Source organism: Pocillopora verrucosa, chromosome 9 (genome assembly GCF_036669915.1).
Source record: "Pocillopora verrucosa isolate sample1 chromosome 9, ASM3666991v2, whole genome shotgun sequence".
Taxonomy (NCBI): domain Eukaryota; kingdom Metazoa; phylum Cnidaria; class Anthozoa; order Scleractinia; family Pocilloporidae; genus Pocillopora; species Pocillopora verrucosa.
Window position 1 is genome coordinate 3,781,574 of NC_089320.1, and position 14,948 is coordinate 3,796,521.

Below are 14,948 nucleotides of genomic sequence, written 5' to 3' on the forward strand. Positions count from 1 at the left end.
ATGAGCAATCAACTGACCATAAAGAACACAGTTCTTTCAATTTGCCATTAACACCGCTGACCGGAAACGGGATTATATGGTTTCCCGGATGTAATCAGAAGGAAGTGACAGGGGGCTGGACGGGGTAGTGGGTTACACTCTGCATGCTGATGTGGTATTGAAATGCCCTTAAATTATCACGACTTTCTCATGTTTACACCGTCCATAAAGATGTGATGTGGTCTAAGAACGTGAAATTTGCTCAATGACCTGATTTTAGAGAAAATGACCACTAAAGTGGTTTATTTCACTGTGGGAGGAAAGCCCGAACAGGCGGAATTCGCGACCGATTTCCCCGTGGATGAAATCAAAGGTAGAATTTCAAAGTGTTTACATGTCCAGCTTGATTGCCCTCTTTTGTCGGATTATTATCAAGCTCTTTGTGTTCTTAGGGTTATTTTGTTACGAACATCTCTACTTTCTAGGTTTCTTTTCATTCATTGGGACTATTTTAACCACCTTTTTACCTTTGACTGATATTGAAAGCAGAATTTTTATGGACGAATTTATCTCCTTGTTCAGTTGACAGATCTCTATTTACCCGTGGCAACCTTATCACGAACGCGCCAGTGCGTTCTCGGTTTTGCCTTTTTATTGCTCGCTTTGTTTTTCCGCTTATGTTTTGGATTTTTCATTGTATTTTTCAGACTTGTTTCGTTGTGCAGCGGAAGCTGGCCCGTATGATATTCTGAAACTCTACAACACGAAAGGAAATATAGTAAATATCTCGCCTTCCCTTCAAGAAAACACGCCAGATTCGCGCTATCGCCTGGAAGTTGTCGCAGCGAATTGTGCAAGCTGCGGGTTTTGCGGTAATATTTTTTCCTTCAAGCTGTTTTAATTGTTATGGCTTAAGAAATGAGTAGGCTGTCGGTTGTTATGACGCAAATCTTAAATAGAAAATTTGTATTTCTCGCGGCTATTAGTGACAGAACCCTGCTGCTTTTCAGCGAGCATGCTATTACGTGGTATCTTGTATTTTATTTGACGATCTGCCCAACAAATACACGATGCATTTAAGTTTATGTGGCGTTTAGTAGTTCCAATTAAAAAATGTCTTTCGGGAATATTTTTCGCTCTCTGCATAGCGCACGCCATCTAAATTTTGTAAATATTGAGTTACATTTTTGACTCTTGATTTTTTCACCGAAACAGCTAGTATGAAGTTTATGCAACGCAGTGGAGCTAAATTCGCCTCATATATTGTCGCAACGCTAATCAATTTTCTTTGTTGATCGATAAGCACAAACTCATCGAAAATGACAAGGAAGACGGATTGAGCGTATCGTATCAATTTGATCTGACCTGGCACGCTCGATCGGAACCAGACAAGGTAATATTGCACTTCAAGCGAACTTGGCATGCAACGAAATTGGCTTAAGTCAACATTTATTTTGACAAATCTTTCACCGTAACAATTCGAGTTCTGTTTCAGGCCTTTTATCTCTCTAGTAGTTTTCAAACACCTGGAAGAGCAATTTATTTTGTGAGACGTAAATAAAGACGAAAGCCTTAAAATTGTCTTAATGTTAAGAGCGAAAATATCTTCTTTTTTTTTTTTTTTTCGTCGGTAACTTTTACCTTATTAATTATTTCTGACGTTCGGAAATACAATTGTCCCTGACAGGTATGTGTTAACATTTAATTTTCTTTTTTTCAATACGCTCGACAGCTAAAAGCGATTACTTGATAGAGATCTAAAATTAAAACACATGGAGAGGCATTATTCAAGCTATCATCGAATGGTTGTGGAATTTGCATATTACTTAAAACATGTCTGATTGCCTAAAAGCTTGTAGTTGTATAATGCAAAGCTAATTGATTAGATTAGGTTTGGCATATTGTTCTAAGCTGTGTTGTCTCAGTAACAATTAGAGAAAATTGCACAAACTGCCAATTTTAAAACAAAAAATTCTAATAAATACTGCAGTTGACTGTTTACCATATGTCAGCAAGGTAGTATTTAAGAATGCATTGTTGATGCCATCTCCAATTCACAGAATTTATGAAGAAAATTTATACTTACATGTGAAAATTACTTTTGGCAACTTTGTTGGTGATTTTGAACATGAAATACTAATTACAAAATTTTATCCCCACAATGGTCAGGCATTTTGTTTATTGTTTACTGTAGTAAGAATGGAATGTCTTTGGTAACCATATAGGCTCTTAAAAGGTCAACAATCACTTGGTGAAGTCATTATCAGCTCCTTGACAAGAGAAGAACATATTCTGAGATCATCAGAAAATTTTTGAAATTTCTCATTCAGATAAAAAATTTGTGAACAGCCTTTTCATCTAGGATACTTTGGATTTCATAATGTGTCTTTACAACAGACCATGTCTTTGAGATTGCATCTGTGTGTTATGGGAGCTTATAAACTGTCTATTGTTATGGTAATATTCCAAGTAATAAGTAAGCCTGAGTATTTAAAACATACAATCTTGAATCAAAATACTCTCACTGAAAAGCCCTTTGTGAAACATACAAATTACTGTCATATGTAAATCAAACTCTTTCCCAATGGGAATCACATTGAATAAATACAAATAAATAGAGAAAATCTTAGGGAAAGATAGCATAAACCCTGCTGAACACAATGAATAGAAAACAACTTTGTTGTTGCCATGTGTTAAAATCAAAGGTCTAAGTACTGCAGTGAAGTTTCTTTTTTGTTACTGAGTTCAATTGTCCTTTTGTTTTTTTTAACATTAGAAGCAAAATGAAAGGACTGAGAAAGAGACAGTTCCATTCTATAACTTGCAAGTTGCTTTCAAAATTTTCAACTTGAACCCACTTTACACTCTTTTTGGAGATTTCTATAAAGTTTTTCTCTTAGAAGGGAGACTGGGTGCCCTGGGACTTTGTTCTTAGAAATCTAAGATGCCCAGTTCTTGAAAGTGTACATAACTGCAAACGTACACAGGTCGTACACAGGTCACCCAATGGCAAAGATAGTCACTTTTGGCAACCAGGTTCTGGTAGAGTACAGCCCTGTTTCACATTGATCCCTCTCCTTGGTATATGTAGACTGAATTGTTCCCTTTTAAATAACAATTTGAACAGTGTGGGTAAATTTTGTACACTGTAAGCACTCCAATGCATGATTTTTTTTTTCCCCAGATTCAGAGTCAGGATGTTCGCTAGAAGCTGTAGAAGCAAGGTAACTAGACTTAACCCTTTAACCCTTCAGAGTGACTAGCATCTAATTTCTCCTTACAATATCACCCCTGAATCATGAAGTAAGGTCATGAGAATAAAGAAAATTATCAGCAGCTAAACAAGTTGTTGATTGTTACGCAAATTCTCTTTGTCAGCACCCTAGAGAATGTATAGAGAACAGTATGGAGAATACCTTTACTGATGTTAGAGTATAAAGGGTTAACCTAATAATTACTTGAACTCCCAAGATCTCATTTAATTTAGTATACGCTTTACTGTCTGCCATACAATTCTTTTGATGTTAGTTTGGAGAATTTGGCACTGGATCACCCTATAATCCCCCTAATTGATTTTTTTTCTTTATTCTCATCACTTGTCTGCTTGATATTGTATTGATATTGTTAGGAGAAATTCTGTCTTGATCACTTGTGTTTAAAGAGTTAAATGTATAAAGCTATGCAGAGAGAGCACTTTCTAATAACTTCAATGCTTCAAAAAATTGGGAAAATGATTTGTAGGAAATCTTGTCACAGTCATTTCTATACCTTGTGCATTCAAGAAAATTTATCCTCCATGTTTCTTTCTCATGCATTTCTTGGGTATTAGTTTATTTTTATTTATTTAAATGTTGTTACAGTAGCTTCTAAAAGCTTGGAAATTAAAAATGTTTTTGCTTCTGCTTTCCTGACAATTAATGCTGCATTTCATACATCTGTGTTACTTATTTCATCCTTTTTTCTGTTTCATTGTATCAGGCTTCAAGCATTGGAAAAGAGTTTCATCTTAGAGAATGGAGAAGCATCTTCAGTTGTTAAAGATATAAAACTGAAAGTTGATTCCTTCAAAGAAAAGCTTGAGGTTTGTGTTAAATTTTCTGCTGATTAAAAGAATCTCACCATCAACAGAAAATAAAGGAAATTTTACCTGTTATTAGCCCTTTCATCCAAGATCTGATTACAGTTAATTCTCCCCACTAGCTTCTACAAATTCCCTTGCAAATTAGTTACAAGAATTTGGTATTGGATCAAGATGACAATATCGTCGTGATGAGTTTGAATATTCTCATCACCTGTTTGCAGGATAATATGTGGATTTTTTAAAGGAGAGATTACATGCTGATCACCTCTGGGAGTTAAATGAATGGTTATAAACTTATATTATCTTTGTTTTTAAACTGAGCATAAAAATATGTTTTTTTCTCATCCATGTAGAGTGTTGAACACCTTAGCTGGTTAGGCCTGTTTAAGGAAATGTCAAGGTAAAAGCAAGTTAGAATATATAAATGATTTCTTAACTAATACATTTATTTCTGAGAGAAATACACAAGGAACTGATAAACTGATTGCTTTTGCTTAATTTTAGTGGTACTTCCAAGAGACCATCATCTGAGAAACACAGTTTACGAAGAAGAACTTCCACTGAACTGAATTCTGTGCTCGAGAAATTTAAAAAAATGTCGTAAGTGTTAATCTTGTACTATACAATAAGTTGAGTTATAAACGCATTTTGATCAGTTCTTTTTCATGATATACTAGAGAGCAGATGCATAGATGATGTCATCATGAAAAGTATTTGGTTTTTTTTTATGATCAGATAGAAAACAAATAGTTACTTTTACAGGTGGGTCTGTTCAGTTACTGTAATAGATCACAGATGACATCAAAATGTGGTGAAACCAAAACAGTGGCAGCGAGTGTGTCTAAATGTCTTTGCCACATTTTTATGACTGTGTAGACCCAGGGCAACATGGAACTCATTTGTTAAATATTTAATATCATATCAAGATTATAACTGTATAAATGCACTGTTTTTTACAGGAATGCAGAACTTACTGATGAAACAAGAAACCTTTTAAGGAAGCCTTCTTTTGACAATTGGTAGGAAATTGTGAACTTTCACAGCTGCACATATATCAAGCACATTAAGTTATTTTAATGTAACTACAGGTTTATAACCAAAGTACAGCATGTAACACATAACACAAGGCGTTACAAGAATGTCAGACTTCTAATAGAATAAATTGTGGCCATAAGACAGCTTTTTTAGAATGAATTTTTCCAGTGTACATATAAAAATATTGCCCTTAGTGGTTCAAGATCATACATTTCTGTTTTTTTTTTCCTGTAGGCAATGGGAGGATGCAGAGATGTTATATCTGCTTCAACAGATGTACAAAGACTTAAACTTGACAGAAATATTTAACATTGAGGTAATATTACCTAAGGTGACTTTATTTTAAACAACATCAATCTCAGTATTTACATTTGTAAGTGTCCAGAACAGTTGTGAATTCAATTAAGTTTCTTTGATGTTTTGTATATGTAAACCCTCTTAGATTGTTGATGAATTTTCAAAATAGAGAAGAAGAGAGAACTTTTTTGGAGCCGAGGCATATTTTGTTTACAAGAGACAGTGTTACTCATAAATGTTTGCTCTTTTTTTTTCTAGATTCCCCTCCTTCAAAACTTCTTGTTTGAAGTTTTCAGGAATTACAATGCTACACCTTTTCATAACTTCCGCCATGCTTTCTGTGTGACACAGATGGTAAGAAAAGATGCAGAAATTTAATTCTCTTTGTCTTTCACATCTAAGGAAGTTGTGATGTGGAGAAACACTGGGTTACATAGTGAGGTTTATGCATTGCCATTGTTGTTTCAGATGTATGGCTTAATATGGTTGACGCAAATCCCAGGAAAGGTTCAAAATGTTGATGTTCTTGTGATGCTGACATCAGCTTTGTGTCACGACCTGGACCACCCAGGCTATAACAATGCATATCAGGTGGGACACTGAAACTTGGTTTGTAAATTATGCACCTATCATTTGTTTGGCCTAGAAGGAGGAGAGGAGAGTTACTCACTGGAAATTTACTAAAAAGACCCTCTCTGACATTTCTGCACTGCCTCTTGGTTGGAAACTTTACCTGGCCGTCATCTTGAAATGAGAAAATCTAAAGAAAGTTTAATTATTGTTTGTTGAAATTGATTTACAACATCATTCTGGTCCCTGGGGTAGAATTGTGACATATGATGGGAACCAAATGGTGGGAATGTCAAATTCCCCTGGGGTCACCACCCTCCCCTCCCTTCCCCATCCTGGGGTAACCCATTGATGGCCAATTCTGTTTAAGGGTGTTTTTTTGAATTTGTATGACCTTTTTCATGATAATAGCTGCCTATGACATCTGCGCAAGCCATTTGTAATATGGAGAAAGGATTTGAAAGCCCTATATAGCTTTGCTCTTTTGCAGCAACCAACAGCATGTCTGATGAATTTCTTAATTTTGTTCAGGTCAATGCCAGAACAGAGCTGGCCATACGATATAACGATATCTCGCCACTGGAAAACCATCACTGCGCTGTGGCATTTGACATCATATCTCAGGTAAAGGAATGAATGTGGACAGGAGTTATCTTTTGGAGAAAATATGAATTTCAGATATCGTATTTTCTGGCAAAGGCACTCTTCCCCAAATAAGGCCACAATTCTTAAGCCATAATGTCAAACAAGTGCTCCTCTAGAATTTGCCCCTCCCCCCTCTCCCCCGTTCTTCCCCAACTTTCTTAAATAGTAGGGAAACAAGACAAACCTGTTTCTATTGCCGCTTCACTTATAACTTTTTAAGCCTCGACTACAGCTGATTCTGAAGGAGAATAGTTTATTTTCCTTTACAGGTTATTTTCAGTTCTTTCTATCTCTTTACATTTTGTGCTTGCTGTTCTTCAGTGTAATGATGTAATCATTACTTTAAGTCTGGAATGGCTTAGGGGCCAGTTATTAAAACAAAGTTTAGCCGTTGTTTAGCAAAACCGCGTCCTAACCAATCCTAACCAATTTGGCTGAACCTTTTATCTGAACATTTATATATTTAGTGAACTGTGTCAAGAGGGCCGAAAGCTAACAGTAGTAGGACATTTATTTGATTCAATCAACCCTCTTATAGAGAAAACTCGAGGCCCACCGATTGCGTAAAACCACGGTTTGGGTTAGACCTCGTGTAAATAATCGGCCCTTAAAATTCGTCATTTTATATTCTTTATAGCCTCATTGTGATATCTTCAAGAATATCGGCCAAGATGTTTTCAAGAAATTCCGGGAAGGAGTGATCAAGTAAGCATTGCCGTAGTCAATTGAAAAACTTATCTCCATTTTTATGTACATCTTTTCTTTCTGTTCATGAAAACCACAGCACTTGCTGACGACTTTGTTCTATTTGTAATGTGTTATCGTTTTTACAATGCTTTGTAGATGTATTTTGTCAACGGATATGGCAAGACATAACGAAATCTTGAATAAATTCAAAGATATGCTGGCTGATGGTTTTAACTTTGAAAACGAAGCTCACAAGTCCATGGTGAGGAGACATTTTTGAAAAAAAGTAACATGGTTAATCGTAAAAAAATCACAATGTCGTTGATCTATTTTCCCCTTGCCAAGTTGTTTTGGAACAAGTAATTTAGTGTTAACAACTGGGTTGAAAACGTAAATTAGCCACCGTAAAGGGTAAAAAAGCTGACGAAGGGCTAACGCTCGAAACGTCAGCTTTTTTACCCTTTACGGTGGCTAATTTACGTTTTCAGCCCAGTTGTTAACACTAAATTACCTGCTATACTCTCCCACCGACGCAGCACCACAGTTTCTTTAGAAACTTACCCCTTTATGTTTTGGAACAATTTGTCATCGCACTGTTCAAATAAGCCAATCACATTCAAAGTTTTAGTTTAAATCAACCAACCACAGTCATTTTCATTGTGGTCAATTTCAGAGCGACATCGAACAATTTACGCCTCCTTTATCTGTCTTTTAATGCAAATTTTCCCTTTTTTTCAGAACTTGGCTCTTCTTCTTTTCTCGGAAATTGTAATTTTTATGATTAATTGGCAATAAGTCTTCGTGTCGTCCAATTTGGTCTGTAATCATACTCGTGATGAACAAATCAGGCTCCCACTGCGCGGTCGTGCGATTTTGTTATCACTCGTATTTTACAGACCGAATTGGACTCAACTCAGTCCTATTACCATTATATATTGACAGCACAATAGCTAGAACTAATATATTCATACCTTTATTACGCGCAACTAAAGACGTGGTTTTATGAACGAAGAAAACCGTTAGTATGGAAAAATGGAAAGGTGGCTTCTGAGAAAAAAGTTCAAATTAGCAATTTTTCCTTTATGTTGTTGCAGTCAATTTATTGATTTTATTATGAAGCGTTTAGTTATTTTATAATCAGTAGATCAGTTAGTTGCAGTCAGTTCAGTATGATTTAATTTATCGTTTAGAAAGTGTCCAAATCCCGAAGTTATTTAGGTTTGAGCTGTCGTGACGAGTTTCCGAATTGAGACAGCCTTTTCTAACTGCCTCAAGTGGACGTGCTCAGTTTGTTTCCTGACCTTGCTTTGGACCCACGCGAAAGTTCTTGTTTTGACTAACGCAGTCAGAGGTTGACTCAGTTGATCGGAAGCATTATGATTAAGTACTTTGTTATTCAGGTCGAAAGTCTCGTGAAATTGTTTGGTTTAACGTTCTATCAACGGATGTTTGATCTCCCAAGGTTAGCCAGCTGGCATGCCCACCCATATCAGTCATTAGTGAATATATAAGCATGTTCCTTAGAGTTTACCTAGCAGAGAGTGGGGGAAGAGAGAAAGAGAGGAATAGAAGAATGTAGACAGTGTGCAATAGAATAGCGTCAGAATTCCGCAATTAAAGAAGTATCCTGTGAGAATCAGAGTGTGAGAGCCTAAGAGATTCACCAGAGTTACTCAGAATGAAATAAACTTAGATGTAAGTGGAATTGTGTACTGAAAATCGGAGTAGTAAAAGAAAGCAGAAAAAGACAGCTCGAGAGTCTTGGTGCCTTTCGCCGGGCGTCTTGACTAATTTATTTTCTATGTTTATTGTAGTTAATGCAGATTATGATCAAGGTATCAGACGTCTCTAATGAGGCTCGACCAATGGAGGTTGCTGAGCCGTGGCTGGATTGCCTCTTACAAGAGTTTTTTATTCAGGTTGGTTTAATTAAAATGTAACAAGGACGGTACTTCTTGTTTTTTAGTATAAATGGTTCCGGCGGCAAAAAGGTTTTTAACTGAAGTGCGTATCGGAAAGAAAGAGCGGGAAAACGCGGCAAGATATTGGCGCAACACCATCAAAAGGGCGGGAAAATGTACAGCGTGCAGACTGCGCTGAAAAACATGAATTGGTTATAAAGCGCGCGAAAACTTGTAGCTGGAAAACGCTGAGATACTCCGATGAAACCGCAGGAGAACGTGTAACCTGAAAAAAGCGTAGGTGAAAACAAAGAATAGAGCTTGTTAGATAGCGCAAGGGAAGGAAGGGGAATACATTTCACCATGAACCAGTTAAAAACGTGGGGAAATTTGTAACGTAAGGACAGCCTGGGAAAAATTTGAACTTTGTGCCTGTTAAAAGCTCGGGAATACGTATCGCCAGTTAGCGTGTAAAGAGCAGAGATCTTAATGAGCACTTTGGATGTGGAAGGTTACGGCTACCCAAACAATTTCCTTTTTTTTTTTTTTCCTTTGTTAGAGTGATGTTGAAAAGCTTGAGGGATTGCCAGTGGCACCATTCATGGACAGAGACAAGGTTATCTTTCTTGAAGTAGTTGAAGTGCATTTTCATAAAAATGATCTGTATTGGACAAGGTTTCCCTCTATAATACGCCGCACCAGATTGCAAACCAGCTCGCAATATTGTCGCACTAAGAGGTGCGGTGTATGTATTAGTTGCCTTTGGGAACCCGAAAACTTTCATTTGCTTTGCTACATTCACGTTACCAGTTTTGTTTGGACTGTTGCAGGTCACTAAACCGTCCGCTCAGATAGGCTTTATCCGATTTGTTCTGATACCATTGTTTGAGGCCCTTGGACAACTCTTTCCTGTTTTAGAGGTAACATATTTTTTTTGTTTTTCTTTTCATGGACTTTACCTTCACAGGGATTAATAACCGGTTCCACTTACTGAGGAAGTAAAACAAATATATCCTGTCGCTTCGAAAGCGCGGGAAAGCTAAAACGCGTTGTACATGGTAGGCTCCTCTGAGCGCGGGAAATTTTTCAGTCGTGAATGGATAGTGATCGAATTGATTGGCCAGAAGCATATCATTTATTTACCACTGATTAACGCAAGGTGGTTACTGGTTAAGCAACTGGTCTGCCTCTTGCTGATCTGCTTCCTTTGAAAGCAATTTGTTTATATACAATTTTTTGTGTCCAATTTGTTCGTTTTAGCCGTGAAAAGCCTCATTGGGGGAGTGGTCAGCTGAGTATACTTGCATACAAGGCTTAGAATCGAAAATGTGGTCTGAAATTAAGAGCAAAGATCATTATTCGTATTCTTAAAGGAAGGCGTTTGGTTTTTTTCAGGAGCCGCTAATCGCGCCGGTTCGCAAGGCTCTTAATTACTACACCCACATGGGCAAGACAATGGAGGAGGAACTCAAGAAACAGGAGAAGAAACACTCTAGGGAAGAAAATCAGGAAAAAATAGAAACGATACCGCAAAAAGTTGACAAAGAGACGGCTGAGGATAAACAGGAGTCTATGGAAACAAAGGAAGAAAAACTCTTGCTTAAAGAACAACAAAAAGACAATAATGTAGAATCCCAAGAAAACCTCAAGCAACAATAGGTACCATAAAGTATCTTGGGTAAAGGAGCCTGCGTCCGTTGTTATCAGCGTCGTAGCTTAGCAACGAGTCAAGGGCGGGTTTCGTAAAAGCTTTATTTGGATGGAAATATTGGCGGGGCTGAAGACTGTCGAATGGTATATGTGCAAATATTAGTTCAAACTTTTATGTAGGTTATAAAGTTTGAGTACTTTTTATTGCTCGACGAAAGAGTTAATATAGTAGAACTTTATTTTGGAGGTAGAATTTTACACCTAAAAGAATTTCTTAGCTTACGATAGTCGGCCGCATATGATAAACCATCCAATGTCACTTTCAAATTCCCTTTTCTGATTGCTCGATTATGCGCGGAATACACTTCGTTGTTATTCTTGGTGGTTAGGCTTGTCCCGATTGTGCTTGTAAAATGTTGGAAAGTTGGTCGCTGGAATGCCTTAAAGTTGCTTTAAAATTGTCAAAAATCCAAAAGTTGCTGCCCAAATTTCAAAGTTTCTGCGTGAATTTGTTGATATTTTTATGTAAACATTAATTAATGGTTTTCTTTTTTTTTTTTTCGCAATAATTGCCAACATCAGTCAAGCAAAATAGTATGAAACTTAGGTCGTAAATATGGGCGAAATTTCAGGATATTCATCAGGCTAACGGAACAAACACGTGATTTATATGGCGTCTTACCAAACGAAACGTTCTCAAGTGACAGGTTATTTGTTCCAAAGGTTAATAAAAGTTCAAAAAAATTTGCTGAAATTGAAATTTCTATGAAGTCGTCGACGTTTTTCGCGCTTGATATGTTATTCTAAACCTACATTCCGCCTAAAAATTGGTCAGAAATACAAGAATTTCTCAGAGTTACTAGAATCGCAAAGAGTGGTTCCAAAAGCTAAGAGTTGCTCATAATTTACCGAGCACAATCGGGACTGGCCATTAGATGCTCATCACGTGACTTGCATTTACCGCTGAGCCGGCGTCTTTTTTTTGAGGTATTCATACGGTGTATATTTACCACATATTTATTAAGGAACCAATTTCGATGGTATTTTCATACCCAAGCGTTCGTTACAACATTGAAAGTAGCAAATTCGTACCGAATCATTTACGAATTCTTAGTTCTATACATGTATGCGTAGCAGTCTACATCTTAAAATTTACTTGTCCAAGTTGTTCTCAGAAAGAAAATTTTCCAGTTGATAAGTGGCTGAATTAGGAGCACAAAAACACCACTGAATGTCAGGAGAAAAGCACGTCTAACTTACGGACAAGTGCTTTTAGCGTTAGAGAAGATTAAAATGCTCTCTAACACGAAGAAACCATTAGTATTAACGCGTATGACTTTAGTTCGTTGGAAAAGTCTAGATAATTATTTGGCTTTGCGTTTTGTTGCTAACAATTTTTCTTTCCGCGTCCATTGATATCAAGGCAGTCCAAGGTTTTTCATTTTCGCTAACTTCAGGGAGGGACGGAAGGAGGGGTGCTGGGAAGAAAGGAGGGGTGCTGGGAAGGAAGGAGGGGTGCTGCGGGTGGAGGGCACTTTCATGCCCGTGCGCAATCCTCTTACATGAGAAATTACTTAGAAAATAACCTCTGTATTACGACTTTGCCTATTATGTAAGGGGTCTATTTTTGGTGCTATTAAACTCAAGACACAAGTGTGTTTAGTTGCTGTGTTTATTCCTTGATTAAGTAATGATCACAGGGTGAAGAAGTCGTTGGCCGAGAAAGAAAGAGAACATGTGTAGTACCATTTCTGTAGAGTTATTTTTAAACCAGTAACTATACAAGGTTATTCTTTTCAAATTACATTACACGTGCAAATGAGACATCACGCGCGCAACAGCGAGACGGATGCTTACTTGTTACCCGTGTGTTCGGTTTTTCGCTTTCAGTGTTTGGTTATTTCGAACACGTAATCCACGAGAAACACAGAAACTCCCATGCCGAGAAGAATTCCGACTTGTAAAAACATATAGCCGATACTGGTCGCCAGGCCCTCTTCTTGCTTCTTTCCCACTTGTCCTGGGGCCAATAGCATCATGGCAGCGCACAGTCCGTAGCCATTGACCAGTCCGAGCAGACCAACTGTAAGATAAGCCACCCAATCAGCTTGCAGTTTGCGATCACATGGCTCGAAGTAAATAAGCAGGATCGGTATAGCAATAACAAGCTGAACCAAGCAATTGCCAAGAATCGATTTCTTGTTGTAGAAGATTCCGAATATTGGCAGGTTTTTTCCAATAGCGTCTGCAACCGAGTAACAGCCGAAGAGAATGACAATAAACCAGCCCGTCTGGTCGCTAGACTTTGATGCGCTGCTCGGTGAAACGGGGGTTTTAGGATTATCAGATGACAAGGTGGTGATGTTGTGAGAAGACGAACAGTTGTAATTCCCGTGGAACTGAGAGGTGATTCCCGGGAATAAAGCGTTAGATATCACAAGAGTCAGGCAAACCGTTGCAAGTGCAGCCCAGTTATTTCTGATCACTCGTTTCCGGGAGACGTCGCTGTAATCATCGCTGCGGAGCAAAGGCTGCTGCTCTTTGTTATCATAGGAGGTGTTTAAACGTCCTGCTTGCGCATACGCATTTGAGTTGACTTGCGCCCTTAAGATGGCGATGAGACAGCACGCTATAAGAATTATCAGATCCACCAACGCGACGAATAAATATCCGCTGAGACGAAAACCTTGATCTCTGTCTCGAAGATGTTCAAACGACCCTTTGGAGATGCACCTGATGATAAACGTCGCCGCGAAAGCGCAGACACCGCCGGACTGTGCCGCGTGAATTCCAAATTTCGGAAAATGCTTTCCAACGAAGCCGTACAGAGCCCCACCGCCGACGTTTTGAACAACGGTTGCCACAAAGACAACGGCAATCACTGAACCAAAACGAGTTGGATTAGATAAAGCGTTTGCGTTCAATGGAGTAACGACTACTTCTATTACCAGGAGAATCGCAGAAACTGTTAGCGTGACAACAAGTACAGTCAGATGGCTTCTTTTGGGTTGAAAAAATACCGTCAAAACCGCACCCAAGCTTGCACCAACGCCGACGGTGACTCCTAAGTAGACTTCAGGTTTGTACTGATCTGGGAAAAAGTAATTGAAATAATCCGCTGCATTGAAGGTAAAAAACACCGCGCTTTGAACCGCGGCGCCAAGGAACCAGCAAGAGAGGTAGAGCTTCCAGGGAATTTCCATACTTACTCTGTTCCGTTAACAGCTGCACAGTCTCTAATTTCGAACAGAAACCACGATTCGCGTCCTGGTTATGTGCAGAGGTGAATCCGGTAATGTGCGGGAATAAAATACATTGAGGTGCTATTTACTTAGCTGGAATCGTTCTCGGAATTACGTGATTTGACATGTTTCATTTTTAAGCTGTAAACTGTGGTCAAAGTTCGAGTAAATTTCGTGGAAATGGGCTATACACATAGCCCCCGGGGTACGTATTTTCAAACAAAGTCACTGCTATTAGCTGCGTGGGAGTTTTCCGAGAAGTATGACGCAATAATTATTATGGCAGAGACTTCCGTTCCAGAATCGTTCCAGATCTGTTGTAATAAGTTGTGCTTCTTCTGTTTCATCACCTTTAATCCTTCGCTATCTCCTGGCTCCTTATTGTTTCATTCTTGCTTCTTTCTACCTTGGAGCGACCATTAAAATTTTTTCACTTTTTTCACGATGTTCTGTTTTATTTTACTCAAAGACAACTCCAAGTGACGCAAACCTTGGACTTAGGTGCTGTGACGTTATATTCTCGGGGGAATATAAATCAAGGAAAGCTGAATCCGTGGTGGAAACCCCTTTCAGTTTTTGCAGAGCTCTGGTGAAACGAATCGGTATTTTTATTTTCCATCCGTTTTGGAAATATTGAATGTGAAAAATGCTGATTAAACAGACGGAATAGTTTCTCTTTTGAGCTCTTTTCAACGAGTAACATAATTCTGTTTAATACCATCGAGATCTTTTCATCTTGCTCGCTCTTCTCATGTCTAAAACCGGAAATTTATATTTCCATTTCAGTTTCCTAAAACGGTCTATTTCAGAATGAACTGTGCCGAGGCTCAAAAGGTTTTTAAAAACAGGAGTTAAGTGCCA

General features: G+C 38.1%; 2 protein-coding genes across 2 annotated transcripts; one reads left to right on the top strand and one right to left on the bottom strand.

Annotated features, from left to right (window-relative positions):
- The first annotated feature begins 123 nt into the window (after positions 1 to 123).
- Positions 124 to 12,503, top strand: LOC131785874 (high affinity cGMP-specific 3',5'-cyclic phosphodiesterase 9A). Its single transcript, XM_059102830.2, has 17 exons — positions 124 to 352; positions 687 to 851; positions 3,164 to 3,203; positions 3,958 to 4,060; positions 4,414 to 4,460; positions 4,565 to 4,660; positions 5,020 to 5,079; positions 5,330 to 5,411; positions 5,651 to 5,746; positions 5,861 to 5,983; positions 6,494 to 6,586; positions 7,245 to 7,312; positions 7,451 to 7,556; positions 9,109 to 9,213; positions 9,755 to 9,811; positions 10,026 to 10,115; positions 10,591 to 12,503. The coding sequence occupies exons 1-17, from the start codon at positions 265 to 267 to the stop codon at positions 10,852 to 10,854; spliced, it is 1,683 nt and encodes a 560-aa protein (XP_058958813.1). The 5' UTR covers positions 124 to 264; the 3' UTR covers positions 10,855 to 12,503.
- Positions 12,500 to 14,389, bottom strand: LOC131785875 (uncharacterized). The gene has a single exon (XM_059102831.2). The coding sequence runs from the start codon at positions 14,046 to 14,048 to the stop codon at positions 12,732 to 12,734; it is 1,317 nt and encodes a 438-aa protein (XP_058958814.2). The 5' UTR covers positions 14,049 to 14,389; the 3' UTR covers positions 12,500 to 12,731.
- Between the last annotated feature and the right edge of the window lie 559 nt (positions 14,390 to 14,948).